The 18,811-nt window shown below is 37.6% G+C and overlaps 1 protein-coding gene across 2 annotated transcripts in view; it reads right to left on the reverse strand.

The window, feature by feature from the left end:
* The window catches only part of abhd12 (abhydrolase domain containing 12, lysophospholipase), a 145,468-nt gene that overhangs the window by 124,144 nt on the left and 2,513 nt on the right, over positions 1 to 18,811 (reverse strand). The window contains exons 2-3 of one of the 2 annotated variants that reach the window (XM_048536825.1): positions 16,051 to 16,251; positions 1,321 to 1,442 (exon numbers count right to left, since the gene is read on the reverse strand). In XM_048536825.1, the coding sequence (XP_048392782.1) occupies positions 1,321 to 1,442; positions 16,051 to 16,220 (292 nt within the window). In that variant the 5' untranslated portion in view covers positions 16,221 to 16,251. Of the gene's footprint in view, positions 1 to 1,320; positions 1,443 to 16,050; positions 16,387 to 18,811 lie in introns of those variants that run through there. The other variant, XM_059648391.1, reaches the window with a different exon arrangement.

The raw sequence follows: 18,811 nt of genomic DNA on the forward strand, positions 1-18,811 counted from the left end.
CATCCTCCAAAGCAGCCTTTGAGATACAAAACAATGCAAAAACTGGTAGCCAAGTTCCAAACCCACGAAGATGGCCGCAACTGTGATCTTTTGTTCATATCACGCTACATGTAACCCCACCATACTGTTCTGTTTTTGTAAAAATCTTCCTTACTGTCTTGATTTAACACCATCACCTTGACGATTGTCATGATCTCTATCTTTAATTAGTTTGTACAGTTTTGGGTTACTTGCCACTTTGGTTAGACCCTTGTTATACAACTCCTTTAATTATCATGTTATTTCAGTCATTTGAAATGTCTCCAGCACGATTTTTTTTTGTAATTATCTTTCTGCTTTAGTTAAATCAGATTATAGGTCATCCCTTCACTTGTTATTCCACTATCAACAATTTACTCATACCATCTGATACTCTTCATCACCTGCAGAGACTTATTATTCAGCCTGTCAACACTTCACACACCATTTTTATGATTTTTGATCTGATTATAAATTCAGTGCCTGGGTCTTCTCCTCACTTCACCAGATGAAAGGGCAACACGACAAAATTTTGATTTTAAATAAGCCTGCTGGACTATAAACTGGTATCATGTGACTTCTAACTTAATTTAAGTGATACACGAAGCTTCTATCCACTATTAAAGTTCTTAAATTTTAAAACAGTTGACTATAAGAAAAGGGTAGAAAATACTGAACCGTATAATTTGCTGAAAAGTAGTTATATTTATCATAGCATCCACCTAAATTATACATGTTGATGTTAAAACGTCAGCTATTTTATTGAAAAGCATACAGCATCTCAAACTCTTGGGTATGTCCCGTGTAATATTCTGAGAAAACAGGCACTTAAACATTCTGTATGTTCAAAATACCTCAACATAAAAGAGTTTTGATCAAAAAAACCTAGCTTTAGAAATATGTAAATATCAGCAGCAGCCTATGGAAGAGTAGAAAGAGAAAAAAAAACAAACATAGAAGGACTTCAAGACCTAAAATTTTGAGCTCAACAACTTTTTTTTGTTAGCAATAAAGGAGTTTGATGATCTAACTGAAGGGTGGAGCAGACATACAGGGCGCTACAATCTACTTCAGTAATTAATTAAATAAATGAATTGTACCACTGGGCCAGAGTGTGTCCTGGAAGAGGTGAGCAAAAACTTGGTCAAAGACATGTTGAAATGAAATTACAAGAGTATATACAGGTAGTAAATCAGATACTTGGGGGAAATTTCTAGCGTTCTGGTTCTAAATGCATGAAGGCATGTCAAAGACCATGTGGATGACAAGAAGGCGCAATTAATCTACAGAATTGCTACTCACCAAAATTTAAGAAGACCAGCTTGGCTTGAATAGCTGGACATAGTTTTACTATGAAAGGAATGCATATGTACACAGCTAACAACCACACTGCTAGCTTCTTGATTCTGTACAACCAAGAATGCCTAAAATGTGGAAGCAAAAGAAAAAAAGTCACTCTACAAAGAGACTAAGTATCATACTCATCAAGAGTGAAGTGAAATCCTGTATCTGTATTCATATTTGACTCTTTAATTTTAATCATTTGAAGAAGGTCAATAAAAACACAATTGATACAAGAATAATGTATTAATTTTAAAAATCATCATAGACATATATCAAAAGGTTCCAAAAAAAACTAATGACCTTTCCCAACAGAAAAGCTAATTAGCATGAACTTAAGCAAACTGAATTCTAACCAAATATTTTAGCACAATTGGCAATTATAGCTTAAATTACGATGACCTGTTTCACTTACAGTGATGTCAACCGCTCACAACATTAATTGGATGAATTAGTTATCTTCAAACTTTGGTTACTTGTAACATAGTTTACTCAAAACATCATCCCAAATATGTACTAAATGCTACAAAGCAATATACAATTTGGTGTGGTTACCTTACATTGTCAATCCTTGGTGTGTGCTATAAATCAGTTCAGTGTCCCTAGCTTAGGGCAGTATTTTAGGAATATTCACAAGATGTAGCAAAGGATTTGCATTTTACAGGAGCTATGATAATTTCAACAACTGCTACCGACAGATGCTGGATTCATTATACTAATTCAGCCAGAAATGTTTCATCTTGGAATCCTTACTCATTGATGTTAATAAAGTTATTGAATCTATGTAAAGTCAATTGATCTTTAGTTAGTTGAATTTGCTCCATATCCTTTACAGTTGGCAGTTTTTGGGCATTCTGAGCCAGGTAGTAAGACTTGCAGGATTTTAACACTTTATGCTAACACCCCATTGTATTTGCATAGCTTTTTACTTAAAAAAAATGAAACATTAAATCCAAAGCCCCATTTGCCTGTTGCAATGGTTCGCTGGACCTTAAACAGTATCCCAAGGTGTAGACGATTCAGCCCATTGAATCTGTTCCACCATTAAAATATGATCATGGCTGATGAAATGAAGGCCTTAATTCCACTTTCCTATCTACTACCTCCATTTCCTCAACTCCACTATACATCTAAATATATTCAAGGCTGAATTGGATATATTTTTAAATGACCCAGCCTCCACTTATCTTTGGAAGAGAATTCCAAAGAGTAAAAGACCATAAAAGAATAAATTCCACTCTCCTCTAAAGTGTTATTTTTAAACTTTGACCCCAGTTCTAAATTCATTCACGATGGGAAACCATTGATTCTTATGAAGATTTATTTGATCTCGTGGCAAAAGATTACCTCTAACATCTCAGAGTCTGACAATTTCTTCAACTTTTATATACGCCTCTACAAAACTTTAGAAGCATAACTGAAGTATAAGCAATTCATGATGCAGGAGAATGAGATCAGAATTTCTGTTCAAGCCCCTTACTGGAGATTTGAGTGCAAATTAAAGCTGGCACTCTAGAGGAGATCTGAGAATATTGCATTGTTAGAGATGCATCTTTTAAAAAGGTGTTAAATGGGAGATCCTGTCTGCTCTTTAAAGTGTACACACAAGATCCCATTGGACTAACAGAAGAGTAGCACCATTTTCCTTTGCCCTGTCCAATCCCTTAAACAAAGCTGCTAAAATAACAAGCTGTTGAGAAATCAAGAGATTACTGTATATAAATTGACTGCCATGTTTCTTACATTACAACAGTGACAACACTAACTTTTTTTTCATTCGTTAAGTACTTTGGGACAGCATAAGCTTATGACACAAGTGCAAGTATTGCCTTATAGAGATGCACAAGAGTTTAACCTGAAGCTTTTCAAAAGTACCCAGAGCTGGGTTCATATTCACAACTTCACATCTGCTAAAATTCTAGTGTCACCAAGGTAAGATAAAGTCAGAAACCACACAGCATTAGCTTATAGTCCAACGGATGTATTTGAAATCACAAGCTTTCGAAGCATAGTACCTTTGTCAGGTGAAGTGGATGGAAGTGCACAGGCACAGAATTTACAAGGAAACATATCATTGCAAGATAATTCTAGGCAATTATGAGTGTCAAAGATAGTACAAATGGTGTGGGTGGAGTGTTGGCAGGATGAATAACAAGCCTTTGCACGTGATCAAGTGTCAAAGAGCGAGAATAAAACGTGAATAATGAGTGAAGGGATCTATGCCTCCACTTCTCACCTTTAAACAACCGCCAAACCTCAAACAGATCTTAGTTCTCAGCAAATTACCCAACATTCAGGAGAACAGCAAGAACACCACACAATCCTACCATGGCAACCTCTGCAAGACGTGCCAGATCGACATGGATACTACCATCACAAGTCAGAACACCACCTACCATGAACATGGTAGGGACTTGTGTGACTTGTCTACTAATGTTGTCCACCTTACGTGCTGCAGGAAACGATGCCAAGGCATCATATATTGGCTTGATCATGCAGACACCATGACAATGAATGAATGGACACCATGCAACTGTCAGACAGGAGTATTCCCTCTCAGGTCAGGGAACACTTCAGCGGTCAAGCACATTCAGCCTCCAAACTTCAAGTAAGCATCCAAGGCTTAGTAGAATCACTGAGCACAAATCAATAGTGAAGTACTGTAACCACGAAGACAGCCTCAACTGATTCTGGGTTTATTTTGTCCTATATATAACCCCACCATACTGATATGTTTGTAAAATCTTCCCTACTGTTCTGTTTTGACACAATCACCTTGATAACTTGATATGATATCTCCACTTTTGTTTGTGGTTTTGGATTACTTGTTACTTTGATCAGACCCTTGTCATGCGACTCAAACTTATATTGTATCCAGCCTCTTGGTTTGGCTCTAGTGCCATTATCTTTTTAATTTTTTGTAATTATCTTTCTGCCTCTTAAATCAGATCATAGGTCATCCCTTCACTGGCCACTCAGCTGTTTACACTTTATTCACATCATCTGACACTTTTGATCACTTGCAAAGGTTTGTTATTTAGCCTGTCGACATTCCACTCACACTACCTGTAATTTTTTTTTAAAAATTACCTAGAATTATCTTGCAAAGATCTCTGCCTATAAATCCTGTGCCTGTGTGCTCCCCTCCTCTTCACCTGACAAAGCAACAGTGCTTTGAAAGCTTGATTTCAAATAAACCTGTTGGGCTATAACCTGGTGTCACGTGACTTCTGACTTTGTCCACCCCAGATCAACACCAGCATTACGAAGGTAAGGACTGATTAACAGCTGGTTGGTTCCTTAAAGGCATGAAACCTAGAAGGTTTAAAGTCATTTCCTAATTATATACCACCTCTTGGTAGATCTTTTAACAGTCACAATGATAAAGGCCAAAGGGAATTTTGTTGTTTTCTCTGTGTCAATTTCTAGCACAAGACAAAGAAATTCTAAAAAGTGAGATGGAGTGAGGAATTATAATGCTTCTGTTAGGTTATTTAATACTGTGCACATAACAGATATTATTCTTACCAAAAATAATTCTGCGTTTAAGAGATTGAAATTAAGTAGCTACCTTTACATGGTTACAGAAGCCACTCTCATGCATGCCAAACTGGTGATTGAAACAGAGTGGCTTGCATTTTTTGTAATTATTTCAAGAGATGTGGGTATTACTTGCAAGGTCATCATTTGTTACCCATTCCTAGCTGCCCTTGAACAGTGCACCTTACCAAACCAGGCCAGAGGGCAGTGCCATGCCTACATGGCACAAAGGCAGATCCTAAATTGTTTTTCTTTAAAATTATTTCTTCCTGCTTAAATTTTCTTTGAAATGGACACTTTGCTAGATTGATAACATGGCTGCCATTGATAACAACTTTTGGAAAGTAGGGATCGGCAGTAACTAGCACACAAAAGCTTACGTCATTTTCCTGCAATGTCAGACATTCTACAGATATCCCTGTAAAGCCAATATAAAGGAACTGCTGATATAACTAGGTGTAGAGCTGGACGAACACAGCAGGCCAAAGAGCACCAGAGGAGCAGGAAAGCTGACATTTCAGGTGTGGGCCCTTTTTCGCCCGAAAATCAGCCTTCCTGCTCCTCTGATGCTGCTTGGCCTGTTTTCATCCAGCTCTACACCTTGTTATCTCAGATTCTCCAGAGTCAGTAATTCCCACTATCTCTGAAACAAAGGAACTGCTAACAAGATAACAATGGCAGCCAATTCAGAACAAAGACAACAATTTAAAGACATTATGCATGAGATGGTGCTAACAGCCTTCGCGGCTCTCCTAAAATACGATGGTTTTTGATCAAATGCCAAGTCATCTTGCTAGCTAGTGTGACTTATCGTGGAACCTCAGTAATGTGACTGAAAATTAATTTTTGAACAGCTTCAACTTTCTACACAAGAAATAGAAACTACTAAAGCAGCCCAGTCTCAGCTAAATATCTGCCTTTATCTCAATCTTTCTCAAAACTTAAATTTCTAGAAAGAATCCTCTATTTAACCTGAAAAATGAACTTCCCAGGCTAAAAAGAATTAACTTCAACTCCATTACACCTGCACTCGAGATTCTACATAAAGGAAGTCTGGCCGAGCACCCAATTGGAAGCATTCATGGATATTTACTTATTAGAGTCAAACATACATAAACTAATATCACTATCTTCGATTTTTCAATAATTTGTAATTTCCTTTTTACCCTGTACTTGAGAATATCTGTCACAAACTTTTGAACCCATGAATGAACTCAGCTTTGTTTTAACCTTAAGCAGTTTGTGGTGGGCTTTTCCTTGAAATTTGGATTTCTTCAACCAGATTTAAGAAAATACATAACTGCCTACTTTAAATAAAGGGAAAAGAAGAAACAAATTAAAAACCACCTCTGTTATAGATAGAAGAGGAAAAAAGTAAAAGTTGTTCAATTCATATGCTGCGCATTCATGGCAATAATTAAGAATCAATTACATCTAAAGACACATCAACCACACCAGATACTGATGGCAGATATCCTTCCCTAAATTGAAATTAGTGAAGATTTTTTTGCAAGATAGGTAACTAATGGTAGTACCATTTCATTGTCATACAGACTGGTTTTTAATTTCTAGTTATTATTAATTGAATTTAATTAACCAGCAAATCAATGTTTCAAATCCAATGACCTAAAACATTAATCATAAGGCCTAGGTTATTAGCTCAGTAACATTACCACCACCTCATCATCTTCCTTATTAACAGTAGACTAAAGTAATTGTTCACTATATAGTGATGTATGAAAATATGCTGTCTCTCCCCACCACACAATACGTAAATAACATTAACAAAGCAACAAATGCTAAAACCATGAAAATGCACTAACTCAGGGAAAAATAAGTTGAAGCTCAGCTTGGGTTGGCAAGGAGAAAAAGCAACCGTTAACTGATCAGAGGACGAATATACACCCCACGTCCAATAAAGTTAATGGGGAGGAAAATCAGACAAAGTACATAAAGTCATTCCAATCGAACCACCTTCGTACTCCTTTCCAGGTTGAATTTTATTCAACTCACTCAACGAGTGTATGCAGAATTCACAACTCGGAAATCAATCCAAATGGCCTAACAGATCTATGTCAGTGTCAATGATCCATGTGAACTTTCTCCCAGACTACCAGCATATCCTTCTAATCTTTCCCCCTTCATGTATTTATCCTAGCTTCCCACAAGTACACTTCTGCTTTTCATCTCAACCTCATGTAGCAGCAGATGGCACATTTTATCTGCTGAGTAAAGATATTTTTCCTTAATTCATTACTGGACTTTTAAAACATAATATATTAAAAAAAACTAACTGAATCCAGAATTTCAAAAAGAATGTATTTAAACATAATCCCCACAGTTTATATTATGTAAAGTGGACATACTTCCCAATAAATATGTCTACTGGTTTATCATTTCACTGTCTGGAAGTTATCACAAGGATAAGGACTATACAGGAAGCAGCTCTGCAATGACAGATACAAGTACAAGTACAAAAGCTGACCACAGAATTCAAAAAACTTACTTGAAGCTGTAATTCTGAAATCATGCCTGTCTTTACAGCATTCAGATAAAACAACCTGAGCTGTACGCTTCCAGGTCATGGTATGATCTCAGCACTTTAATTACATGAGTAATTAAGGATTGTGTTTCCAATGGTTAACTAAAATATCCTGGTGTTTGGTTAAACTGCCTCTTGTCAGAGATCATTTTGAAGAAATAACTTCCAGAACTTTTCCTCGACATTAAAACCAGCATTAATGTCAACAATATTTTGTAACCTGGTATAAATATGGAGGATGACAATAAGCAGGGATTGGATTTCAGAAAGGAACTAGATACTGTCCTGTCAATAAAAATAGAATTAAGATATGTTGATTTAAGATTAAATCAAGGGCACCTTGAAGGAAGTTCAGATAGTAAGCTGAACAAATCAATTGTCTATCTCTATCTGAAATTGTTACCTCATCACATCTCTCAGATAATGCTCCACAGCAACTATTCCAAGGTTGTGAACTAATCTCTCACTCAGGTTATTTACGATACTACCTGAATTCCCTTGACAGATTACTAATTAATAGTCCCTCCTGGGTATGCATTATCTCCACGTAATACAATCCAACCCAGCTATTATTCCATCTGTGTATGCTAAACAACACAACTTGGTGCACTGCCAAAGGCGCAATATGCATTTTAGAAGTACTGTTATACAAAGCCATTAGAACAGCATATTAATATCTAAGTCTACTACAATTTAGCTAAATAGGAAAAGAATGTTATAACTGTTAATTGTTTTAAAATTAAAGCATTATGTAACTTGAAGAAGGGAATTTTAACATTGTAACAGGTCAAATGTTCTAGAAACTGTGTGTTAGGCCATTGACTTTCATCTAATTAAGACCCTCTAGTTTACATTTACAGTAATGGAATCAGATTAAGATGGGTATAGACCAGCCTGGTTTCCATTAGATCATCAAGATCATATCTTATTTCTACCATTTTGGCCATGGAGAACTAAATATAACATGCAAATAACTTAATAATTAAAGATAATTTCACCAGAAAACATAAGACTAGATTGAGATTTTCCAACAATGAACAGGCATGAACAGAAAGGGAAAAATAAGTAGTAAATGAAACTTTTAAAAAAACATGACATAAAATAAGAACTGCAGAAGCTGGATGATCTGAAACATACAAAAACAGAAATTATTGGAAAAACTCAGCAAGTCTGGCAGCATCTGTGGAAAATGAACACAAGGGTCACAGGACTTGAAATAATAACTGTTTTCTCTCCGCAGATGCTGCCAGACCTGCTGAGTTTCACCAACAATTTCTGTTTTTGTTAATTAAACAATTGTACACAGACTTATATTTTACATTCTGGGAATTAGACTAGTAATGGGAAAATATTGGAACAGTCAAAAGGAAATGTATTTGGAGTAAATCTATCTATTCAGCATGTTTAAAAAAAAGCAAAGAATTGATCGTTGTTCATTCTAAGTGCATTCAGTTGAAATCTCTCATGCTGAGGCTGGCTGGAAGTAGAAGAACGGCCAATGTGTCCTTTTCTTATACACTGGAAAATTTGTTAAGAACAAATTAAATCAAAGAAATAGGTTTTCAAAAAAAATCATACAAATCTTTCAGAATACATGGTCATGTTTCAAGGACGAGAGTCAAACTTGCCTTTCACAAATACTTTTCAGACAAATAGGAACACAAGTTTTGGCTTCAGATGCATGGTCCGAGTCAGTGTACTGTTTTCAAGGTTGAAATGCAAAGTAAAGCATGTATAAACATGTTAAGTTTTATACTTAAAAGTTTTAATTACTGCTGAATTTATTTTACTATGTTATTACAAATTAAACTAGCCTATCAATCTTTTTTCAAATCAGGCACAAACACATCCAGATTTGGAATTGAACTCTTGCACTTTGGTCAATTTAGAAAGGATTTATGCATTGTATATCATGTAGGGCCTGCATGTGCAATCAAACACACCACTCAGCAAACAAGGCTACAACCTCAGGATGGTTGTATCACTGGCTAACTTATAGCCTATCCCTGGCTGCCCTTGAAGGTGATTGTGAACTGCCTTCTTGAACTGCCCAAGACCTTTTTGTGTAGGGAGACCCACAATGCCATTATGGAGGAAGTTTTACAATTTTGACCCACTGACACTGAAGGAATGATGATATAATTCCAGGATGCCGAATTTCTTGAAGAACTTGCAGATGGTGTTACCGTATGTCTGTTGACTCTGTCCTTCAAGATGGTGGTCATCGTGGATTTGGAAGGTACTATACAAGTAGTCCTGGTGAATTTCTGCTGTATACCTTGTGAACAGTACACATAACTACCATTGAGAGTCAGTGATGGATGGGCTGCTTTGTCCTGGATGATGTCAATCTTCTCAAGTGCTGTTGGAACTGGACTTGTCCAAACAAGTGGGAAATATTCCATCAACTCCAACTTGTGCCTTGTAAATGGTGGACAGCTGTTAGGGAGTAAGGAGGTGAAGACTCAGACTCTGACCTGCTCTTGTTTTTGTAAATTCTCTTCAATGTCAGCATCACTAGCTGGCCAGCATTTATTGCTTGTCCCTAGTTTCCCCTCGAGTAGGTGGTGATGAGTTGCTACAGTCTGTGTACTGTGGGTTCAGCTACAATGTCCTTAGGGAGGGAATTTCAAGATTTTGACCCAGCGACAGTGATGGAATGGTGACATATTTTCAAGTCATGCTGGCAAATGGCTTAGAGGGAAACTTGCAGGTGGTGTACCCATAACATCTGCTGCCCTTGTCCTTCTAGATGGAGTTGGCTGTGGGTTTGAAAGGCGATAACAAGTATTGGTGAATTTCTGCAGTGAATCTTGTAAGTAGTGCACCCTGCTGGTAATGAGTCTGAATAGTGGAGTGGATGCTTCTGGACAAGGTACCAATCAAGCAGGCTACTTGTCCTGGGTCGTGTCAAGCTTCGCGTGTTGTTGGGGCTGCATTCATCGAGGCAAGCAGGGAATATTCCATCACACATTGACTTGTGCCTTGTAGATGGTGGGCAGGAATGGGGAATCAGGAGGTGGAGTTACTCACTGCAGTATTCCTAGACTCTGACTGCTATTGTAGCTACTGTGTTTGTGATGATTCCAGTGGAGTTCCTGGTCAATGGTAACACCAAGGATGTTGATACTGGAGGATTCCGTGATTGTGCCACCATTGAATGTCAAGGGCATTGATAGAATTCTGTCCTATTGGGGATGGTCATTGGCTGGCATTTATCTAGCACAAATATAATATGCAGGTTTGGGCTGCCAAGCGACAAGCTGTCTTGCCGCATTTGGATACAGACTGTTCCGTACCTGAGGAATGATGAATGCTTAATGTTCAGTACCAGCCAAATAACATCTCCATTCCTGACCTTACAACAGGTCATTGATGAAGCAGCCAGACACTTGGACCTAAGGAACAACCCTGAGGAATTCCTGCAGAGGTGATTGTGATTGTTGAAATTCAATAACTTTCTCTTGTGTTAGGTATGTCTTCAAACCAGTGGAGAATTCTCCCCAACTCTATTTTACTAGTTTTGCAAGGGTTCCTTGATTCCACACTCTTCAAATACTTAAGATGTTGCCTGTCAGTTGAGGTGTCTTAATGAGATTCCATTTTCCCCCCCACAGGTAGATGCAAAAAAGTCCCATAGCAATAATTTCAAAGAGGGTTATGGAAGTTCACTCATGTTTTTGTCAGTATTTATCCTTCAGCCGACATCACTGAAACAGCGATCATTATTACATTGCCTTTTTAGTGCCTTCATATAATAGGCATATGTATTTCAAAATAGAAAAATATAAACACCTTACATTATCCAAGATAAAGAATTCACTGGGAAAATGTGAAACAAAATGGGTGGAGAAGCGAAAGTATCGAGTACAAATACACAACCACTAAAATTAGCAACACACATTGTAACTTTCCCTCCAACCCGCACACTATCCTGATTTGAAACATGATTGTTCCTTCACTCACACTGGATCAAACTCCTGGAACTGCCTTCATAGTTGGCAGCTCACTACAACCTTCAAGGGCAAATAGGGATACACTAACACTGGCCAGCAATGATGACATTCCTGAAAAAAAACTACGTCTTTAAAGATATCAATAACGCTGAAACAAAAGTAAACCAAGGAACGGGGTTTACTTTTGAGGGACAGAATTGAAAAGTAGAGAAGTTTAGAGGTATTCCTATTATAATGTCACCAAATATGAAAGAAGGGGATTATTGAGGCACTGAAGAAAATGCAAAGGAGTTTAACTACTATGATACCAGAAAAGCAAGGCTACACCAGACAGGATGGATGAACAAGTTGGGTATCCTTTGAAAAAAAGGATGCAGGTGACAAAAGCTTTTATTTGGAATTATGCAAGATTTTGAAAGAGAAGAATAGGTGCACTTCACTATGCCGGTATTCCGAATATCTGCCCCAAATTGAGCTACATGGCCACAGGGGCAGAAAGTTGGATCTTGTGTACAGGGTCTAATTAACCACTGCCAGCTTGCTAATAGCAAGTGGGCTGGAAATCCTGTTTTCACCAAAGAGTGACACTTTTGGGCATAGTCAGTGCTTAACAGCTTGTACAGCCCCTTCCATGAAGGTACTCACTGTAATCCAACAGCCGGCACTCCCCTGGCTACACCAGTTTTAACATCCAGAGCAAAATGTCTTTTGCAAGTATCCATTGAGTATTAGCAATGCTGTAGGAAATTCTAACTTACCGGTGACCTACACTGTGAGGCAATTATTCATTTCACTGTGAACACTGGTGCTAGGTCATGCACCGTGTCTGGGTTAGTAACCGCTTCCAATGCTCCCTAGGTATCTCTGGTGATAGCTGACAGCTTAGAATTTGAAATTCTACTTAACTAGACAGAAGATCACTACACCACGCCAATCACATCTCTGCATCCATCAGTGATTTATTGACATGAAGTGAAGACACTGTAAACAAGGAGCAGGTAACACTGGGATAAAGTGTCAAACATTCAGATTGAAAGGGAGGTCAAACAAGGGAGTCTTTGCAGTAGGACAGCAACTAACTTCCGTGATAACTCCAAGGAGACTCTCCTCCACACGTGGCAAGATTCCTCTTCCCAGTTAAAAAGAGGCAGTTGTGGTCAGAAAACGAATCCAAAAAGAAAGGCATAACTCGAAATTAGAGGAAATGAGTTGTCACAGACAAACAGATGTGGTTGCAGCACTGCAATGACTTTCTGACTAGTTAAGTGGTATTTCAAACTGCTGCAGCGGCACTGTGAAATGTGTGGACATCTTCTCAGAATTCCTACTGGCTACTTACAGTATGTAAGTACAGTGGGCAATAGGAGAAATTCACCTATCATGTATTTCTGGCAGATGCATAAAATGTCTCTTTCATTGAGACAATGACAACCCACTAGGGTTCAATGGCATCCATCTATCTTCAGTATTCATTCCCACTAACACAAACTGTGAAAGTAAGTAGCATCTTCAAGATGCACTGCAACAACTCACCAAGGGCCCTTTGGCAGCATTGCTCAAACACTTAACATCTACCACCTGTAAGGACAGAAGCAGCAGACAATATGTGGGAATGCCACCAACAGTAAGGTCACCAAGTCACTCATCATCCTGATCCGGAGCTTTATTAACATGCCTTCACTGTTGTGGATCACAATCCTGGAACTCCCTCCCTAACAGCACTGAGTCTACCCATACTACCCCATTGACTCCAGCTGTTCAGGAAGACAGGTCACCACCACTTTCTCACAAGCAATGAGGGGTATGCAAGAAATGCAAAAGCTTTGACTGAACAGAGTTAGTTGAACAAGGATAACAGAAGCAGCTCCAAACAAACTGATTAGTCCAAATAACCTCTTTCTCAGTTGCTACTTTATGTAATTCTGTGCAAACTCCAACTTATTTGTGCCATTTCTTCAAGACAAATACAAAATACAAAATTCCCATGTGTGCGATCATGAACACAGTTCTAGAGAAAAGCCATACAGTTATAGCAAATGCAAAGTTATAATCTTCAATTATCTGTATCCACCCTTGGGAGTACACATGTCTAGCACCAAAAAAAAATTGCACTCCCAACAGTGATATTATTCACCTCGCATGCAGAATCTTCCCCGCTAGCCCCGCCCCCATCTCCATTACTCATTTTTTCTTAACCAACAGCACTCAACAAAAGTAAGCGGCTACACAACGTCATAAATTAAATCCATTTAATGTGTTGAACAAATACATATATGCTATGTACGTGACAACGTAAAGCAACTGCTTTGCTCAGAAAGCTTCAGTTCTTGCTCCAGTCCACTAATTATTGTATCAAATACTACGACATAGCTACATTTATTTTATTTAAAATAAAACAACTATTTTTTAAAGAACTCTTTCAACCATTTTAATAATTTTCTTTTCACGATATTAATAGAGTGTGTGTTTGTCCTCTGACAAAACAGTGACAAAGCAGAAATAGTACAGCACAGGCTTCCTCTTCTCAATCCTGCAATTAATCAAATCACAAAAGTAATGCAGGGGATTTTAGATTCTGCGCAACTATCTAAAATAGCTCATAAAAAAATCCAGAATTGTGGATAAAATTCACTGAAAAGTAAGAAGCTTGTAATACGAAATAGATAAAAAAATATAATCAGTCAGCATAAGACTGATCAGCTGTAAGAATAAATCGGAGATTGGATTATGAAATCTTCTGAAAGCTATTTTAAGAGATTTCTTTAATAGAGGATAACAGCATAAAGCTTGGCAAGGCATACTGTATCTAATATGCAAACAATATTAAGACCACATTTTCAGGAGCCTCAATCCTCTCAGATTTTAAGTAAAATTCAGAGATTTATTTCAGAAAATAGCATTTTGGGACAGTGCACAGGAATAATTTTGTACAAGTAATAACTGCATTGGTAGAGAAGAAAAGGTTGACTTTGGGCCTATGTGGTTCCAAAAGGTCACTGCCAGTAGGTTTTCCTTGAATTATGTAAAAGTTCCTTTGTAGAAAAATGAATAGAAGTTGATTATTATGATCAGTCAACACTAATGTCCCATATGATTATCAAGACAATAGAAAATGAAGCAAATGCATCCTAGGTTTCTGTCAGCAAAACATTCTTAATTTCCTTTCTTGAAAGGATTCTCTACTTTCTTAGACTTTATTAGTAACTTTCATTACAGTGACATAGATGGAAATCTGTATTCAAACAGTCTGAAAATGTGTATTCTACCTTCCCTAGTGTCTACCATTAGCCCTAAATATATTACCTCATAGGAACATTGGTACAAGGGTAAGCCAATTAGCATCTCCAGCACATTTCCCCATGCAATAACATCGTAGATGATCTGCTTCACAATATAATAAAACTGTCTTTGTCCAATGTACCTCAATACCTTAAAAATCTTTCAGTCTCATATTTTAAAATTAACAACAATCTGGTATTGTTTGCAGAAGGGAATTTCAAGCTTTTTGACGTACTGCACAATTTTATTTCAGAAAAAAATTTGGCTCTAATTTAAATCTGTGCTTCCTGCTACTTCTAACATTCACACTCCCAACCCCCACCATTGATCATACATTTCTGTTTAATATCTTAAAAAGTTCAATCAAGTTACCCCATGACCTGAACTCCAGAGAATACACCGCCAGTTTGTGAAATCCATGGTAAATTTAATCCTTGGAGTCTAGGCATCATTCTGATAAATCTACACTGTATTTCCCTCTAAAGTGAAGATGTCCTCTCTAATGTGTGGCACTCATAGCTGTTTGGAGTATGCTAGTGGAATCAATGGTGAAGCATGAAGTATGGCTACTTCTCCTCCGCACACAAAGGTCAACATTCCATTGGTAGCCACATTGTAGGAATTCTATGATTAGCCTTGATTATTTCCTATACCTGATCATGATATTTTGGACAAGGTGGTTGCAAAGGAAGGGAGTGGTGGGGTGATGAATAGGATGTGACATACTAGTTCATGTCACTCTCTGAAATTCCATCAAGAGCAAACACTGGGCAAGGATTAAGCCATTCTTCTCAGAATAACACACAGATCACTAAGAGCAAAAGAATTGAAAATAAACAATTTAAACCTGACCATCCGACCAAAACTTTTCAATTTTTAGTTTAAATTGTAGCAACTATGACAATGTATACTTTAAATGGCAAATCCCTGCAGTAAACAAGATCTGGATGCTTATTCTTTGAAACACCTCTTTCTTATTTACAAGTGTATGCATGGTTGCGAAATTAGCCAAGATATGTTTTAATACACAACTAAGTTATCTAAATATTAAATTACATTCAGACCTTTTCCTCCTAACAGAATAAGTTTATCATTTTTCAAAATGTCCTTTGCCGTCCTAGAGGAAAGCTGACTCAACGTTTAAATACATGCGACACCTCCGATCAGGTCTGTTTCAGTGTCTTTGGTTATGTTTGATGCTATATAGTACGACAATTATACCTCGAAAAACAAGAAGTTTTATTTATAGGACATTGATCTTTTCAATGTTTCATCTGATTTGACAGGCATATTTCTATGTCTCATTACAAACACTGATTTCTCAGGTCTATCTCGTGTAGTATAGTACTAGCCCGCGCACAGACTCAGTCTTACCGCCGATGACCAGTTCGCATTCCCGTCTTTGCGTCTATGTCGAGAACGTTATCTCTTCCTTTACTATTTGCTGCTTTGTGGCTGTGCTTCAAGCTTGGTGTAGATTGTACCGAGTCCTTTTGCAGAGTCGTGCCATGTTCTACTATCAGGGAATTATTCCTCTTTCGCATTACTAGAAGAGGAAAACGCGAAGAGCCACCTCTATTTAGGAGAGATGAAAGGAAAAGTAAAGAGCTACAGGCGAAGCACTTAGCGCAGACTTCAGTCTCCGAGGGTTGCGGTTTTTCGAAAGGCACCCGGTTTAGTACATTGTTAGCAGCGACTCCCACAGCTTGGAATCAGCTGATCAGTCACAACCTCCAACCTCTCACCCGTTTGGAGGAAACACGCCTCCTATGTTTTAAAGAGTCAATGTATCAGATTCAGCATTCATTTTTCAGGGAAGCAGGCCGGAAAAAGTCACTAAATATTTGAGCTTGTGAGAGGAAGCTTTAAAAAGAATCTTCCAGCTGATTTCTGCGAACTGGCATTTCATAAAAATATTAAAAATATAATGCATGAACCGTCTGGGAGCAAGTTGCAAGTCAATTGGGAGTGAAGTACGAGTATTCAATTAAAATAATGCGTAGCACATGCTATTATTCTGAGAAAGATTTATTGACCAGTATGCGAGTTAAGTGCTGATGCAAAAAGCATGGTGCTAAAATTACAGATTAATAACTGAGCAAATTTGAATTTAAATGGAAGCTTTCACAACCTCCATACATTATGAAGTGCTTGCAGACAAGGTACTTTTGAAGAGTTCACTGTAGAAATGGAAGAAATATGTAGCTAATCTGTGCACAACGAGGTCCCACAAACATCAAATTATGTAAGTGACCAGATTTCTCTGCATTAGTCGAGGGATAATTATTGGCTAGATAACCAGGTGAAACAGCATAGAACTCCAGCTTAATATTGTACATTTACAAGATTTATTTACAACAATACATATTACAAACATACATCCCAAATGTAATCAACCATAGTTTCTGTTCCACCCCATTATCGTAGAAAGCCAAATCAAGCCCCAGTTTATGCCCATCACCTGGATACAATTTCTATAGCCAATTTTGATACAATTAACTCAAAAGTATCAAGAGAACACTTTGAAAGCCTTTGAGAAGGATAAAGCGGAGTGTATCAGTTCCCCCTCCAACCCTATTTCAATTGGATCCCCTCCCTCTCATCCTAAACTCCCTGTCTGTGTTATTGCTACTTGTGAGTGGTGCGTGTCAATTGTTTACTTTGTCAAATGGTTGATTTCACAGTGGCTATATTAAAAGAAAACCCACGCTTTTTTTGCAATAGTGCCAATGGATCATTTACATTCACCTGAGAAGGCAGGTATTCTATTGGGAAAGACCAATTTTCCATGGATTATTGAAAGTAAAGTTGCATTAACGCTCAGCATAAATCTGACCCTCATTTATGTATTGTGTACTTGTTTGCTACTGGGTAAAGCTCTAATCTGCTAATCGACAACTGAATGACAACCGACTGAGTAAAAGCTGTGCTTAAAAATACATTCAAAATCCTTTTATAGAGGTGTACCAAAACAAATTCATTTATAAACTGTACTTCTCGATTATATTATCAAATTCAAAATGATGATTGCCCAACCAATTAAAAATGAACTGAACAATAGGATTGAAAGTTTTTGCTTCTTTGCAGCTATGTCAGGCGAACCAAATTTAATAGTGTACAGTAACTCCTCAAATGACTTTAACATGGGGAAGTCTCTGGTCTACGGCTACCATATTGTCGGACTAGAAAACTCTCGCATTCTTACAGTCTGCCTTAAGCATATCAAAAGGATTTACGTATTAATAACGACTGTATCTTGTTTTCCCAGGTAAAGACATAGTTTTATGGACGTCAAGTCTTAAGGTGGGAATTGAACCCACAACTTGTAGCTCAGAGGTAAGGACACTACCAATATGTAACAAAATCTCTTCAAGTCAGTATCATCTAGGAAGTTAAGTGGAAAGAAATGTTTCTTAGAAATAATGTGTTTGAAGTGACTTTTTGCATACCAGAAGGTAATGTACATTCTCATCAGTATGAGAAAGTATAGAGCAATGCTTAAATAGAATGCCAAACCCCTGTTGAGAGATCTTAAAATTTAGAGATTTCCTGCTTATAAAAAAGTGAACAAAACATTCCATTCATCAGCTTATCCGATACTATCCTGTCAAGCAATCAGTACCTGAAAAGTAATGCCTCAGAACATGATTTCATCTCCTTTACCTGCTGCTTATTGATGTGGAGATCTCCATCAATAAGTTGAGCTTTAAATTGCAGGTTGAGTTAATCATCAAAAATACCTGTTTCTGCACGTGTGACATCATTCCCATTAAGCTCTCAGCTATGCCTATGTTACCTTAAGGCATGATTCTTATTTCAGTTTCTCACTACAGAAACTCTAATTCCTCCTAATAATTCCAAATACTACAGATGCTTTAAATAAAAGCAGAAAATAAAGAAACTCAGCAGGCCTGGAAACATCTGTGGAAATGAATGAAATTTAACATTTCAAGTCCAAAGACTCTTTTTCAGAACTCAGAAGTTCTGAGGAATGGTCACCAGACCCGAAATATTAACTGATTTCTTCTTCACAGATGCTGCCAGACCTGCTGAGCTTTTCCAGCAACATGGGGACCGCTTTGCAGAACACCTCCGCTCAGTTCGCAACAAACAACTGCACCTCCCAGTCGCAAAC

Source organism: Stegostoma tigrinum, chromosome 9 (genome assembly GCF_030684315.1).
Source record: "Stegostoma tigrinum isolate sSteTig4 chromosome 9, sSteTig4.hap1, whole genome shotgun sequence".
Taxonomy (NCBI): Eukaryota; Metazoa; Chordata; class Chondrichthyes; order Orectolobiformes; family Stegostomatidae; genus Stegostoma; species Stegostoma tigrinum.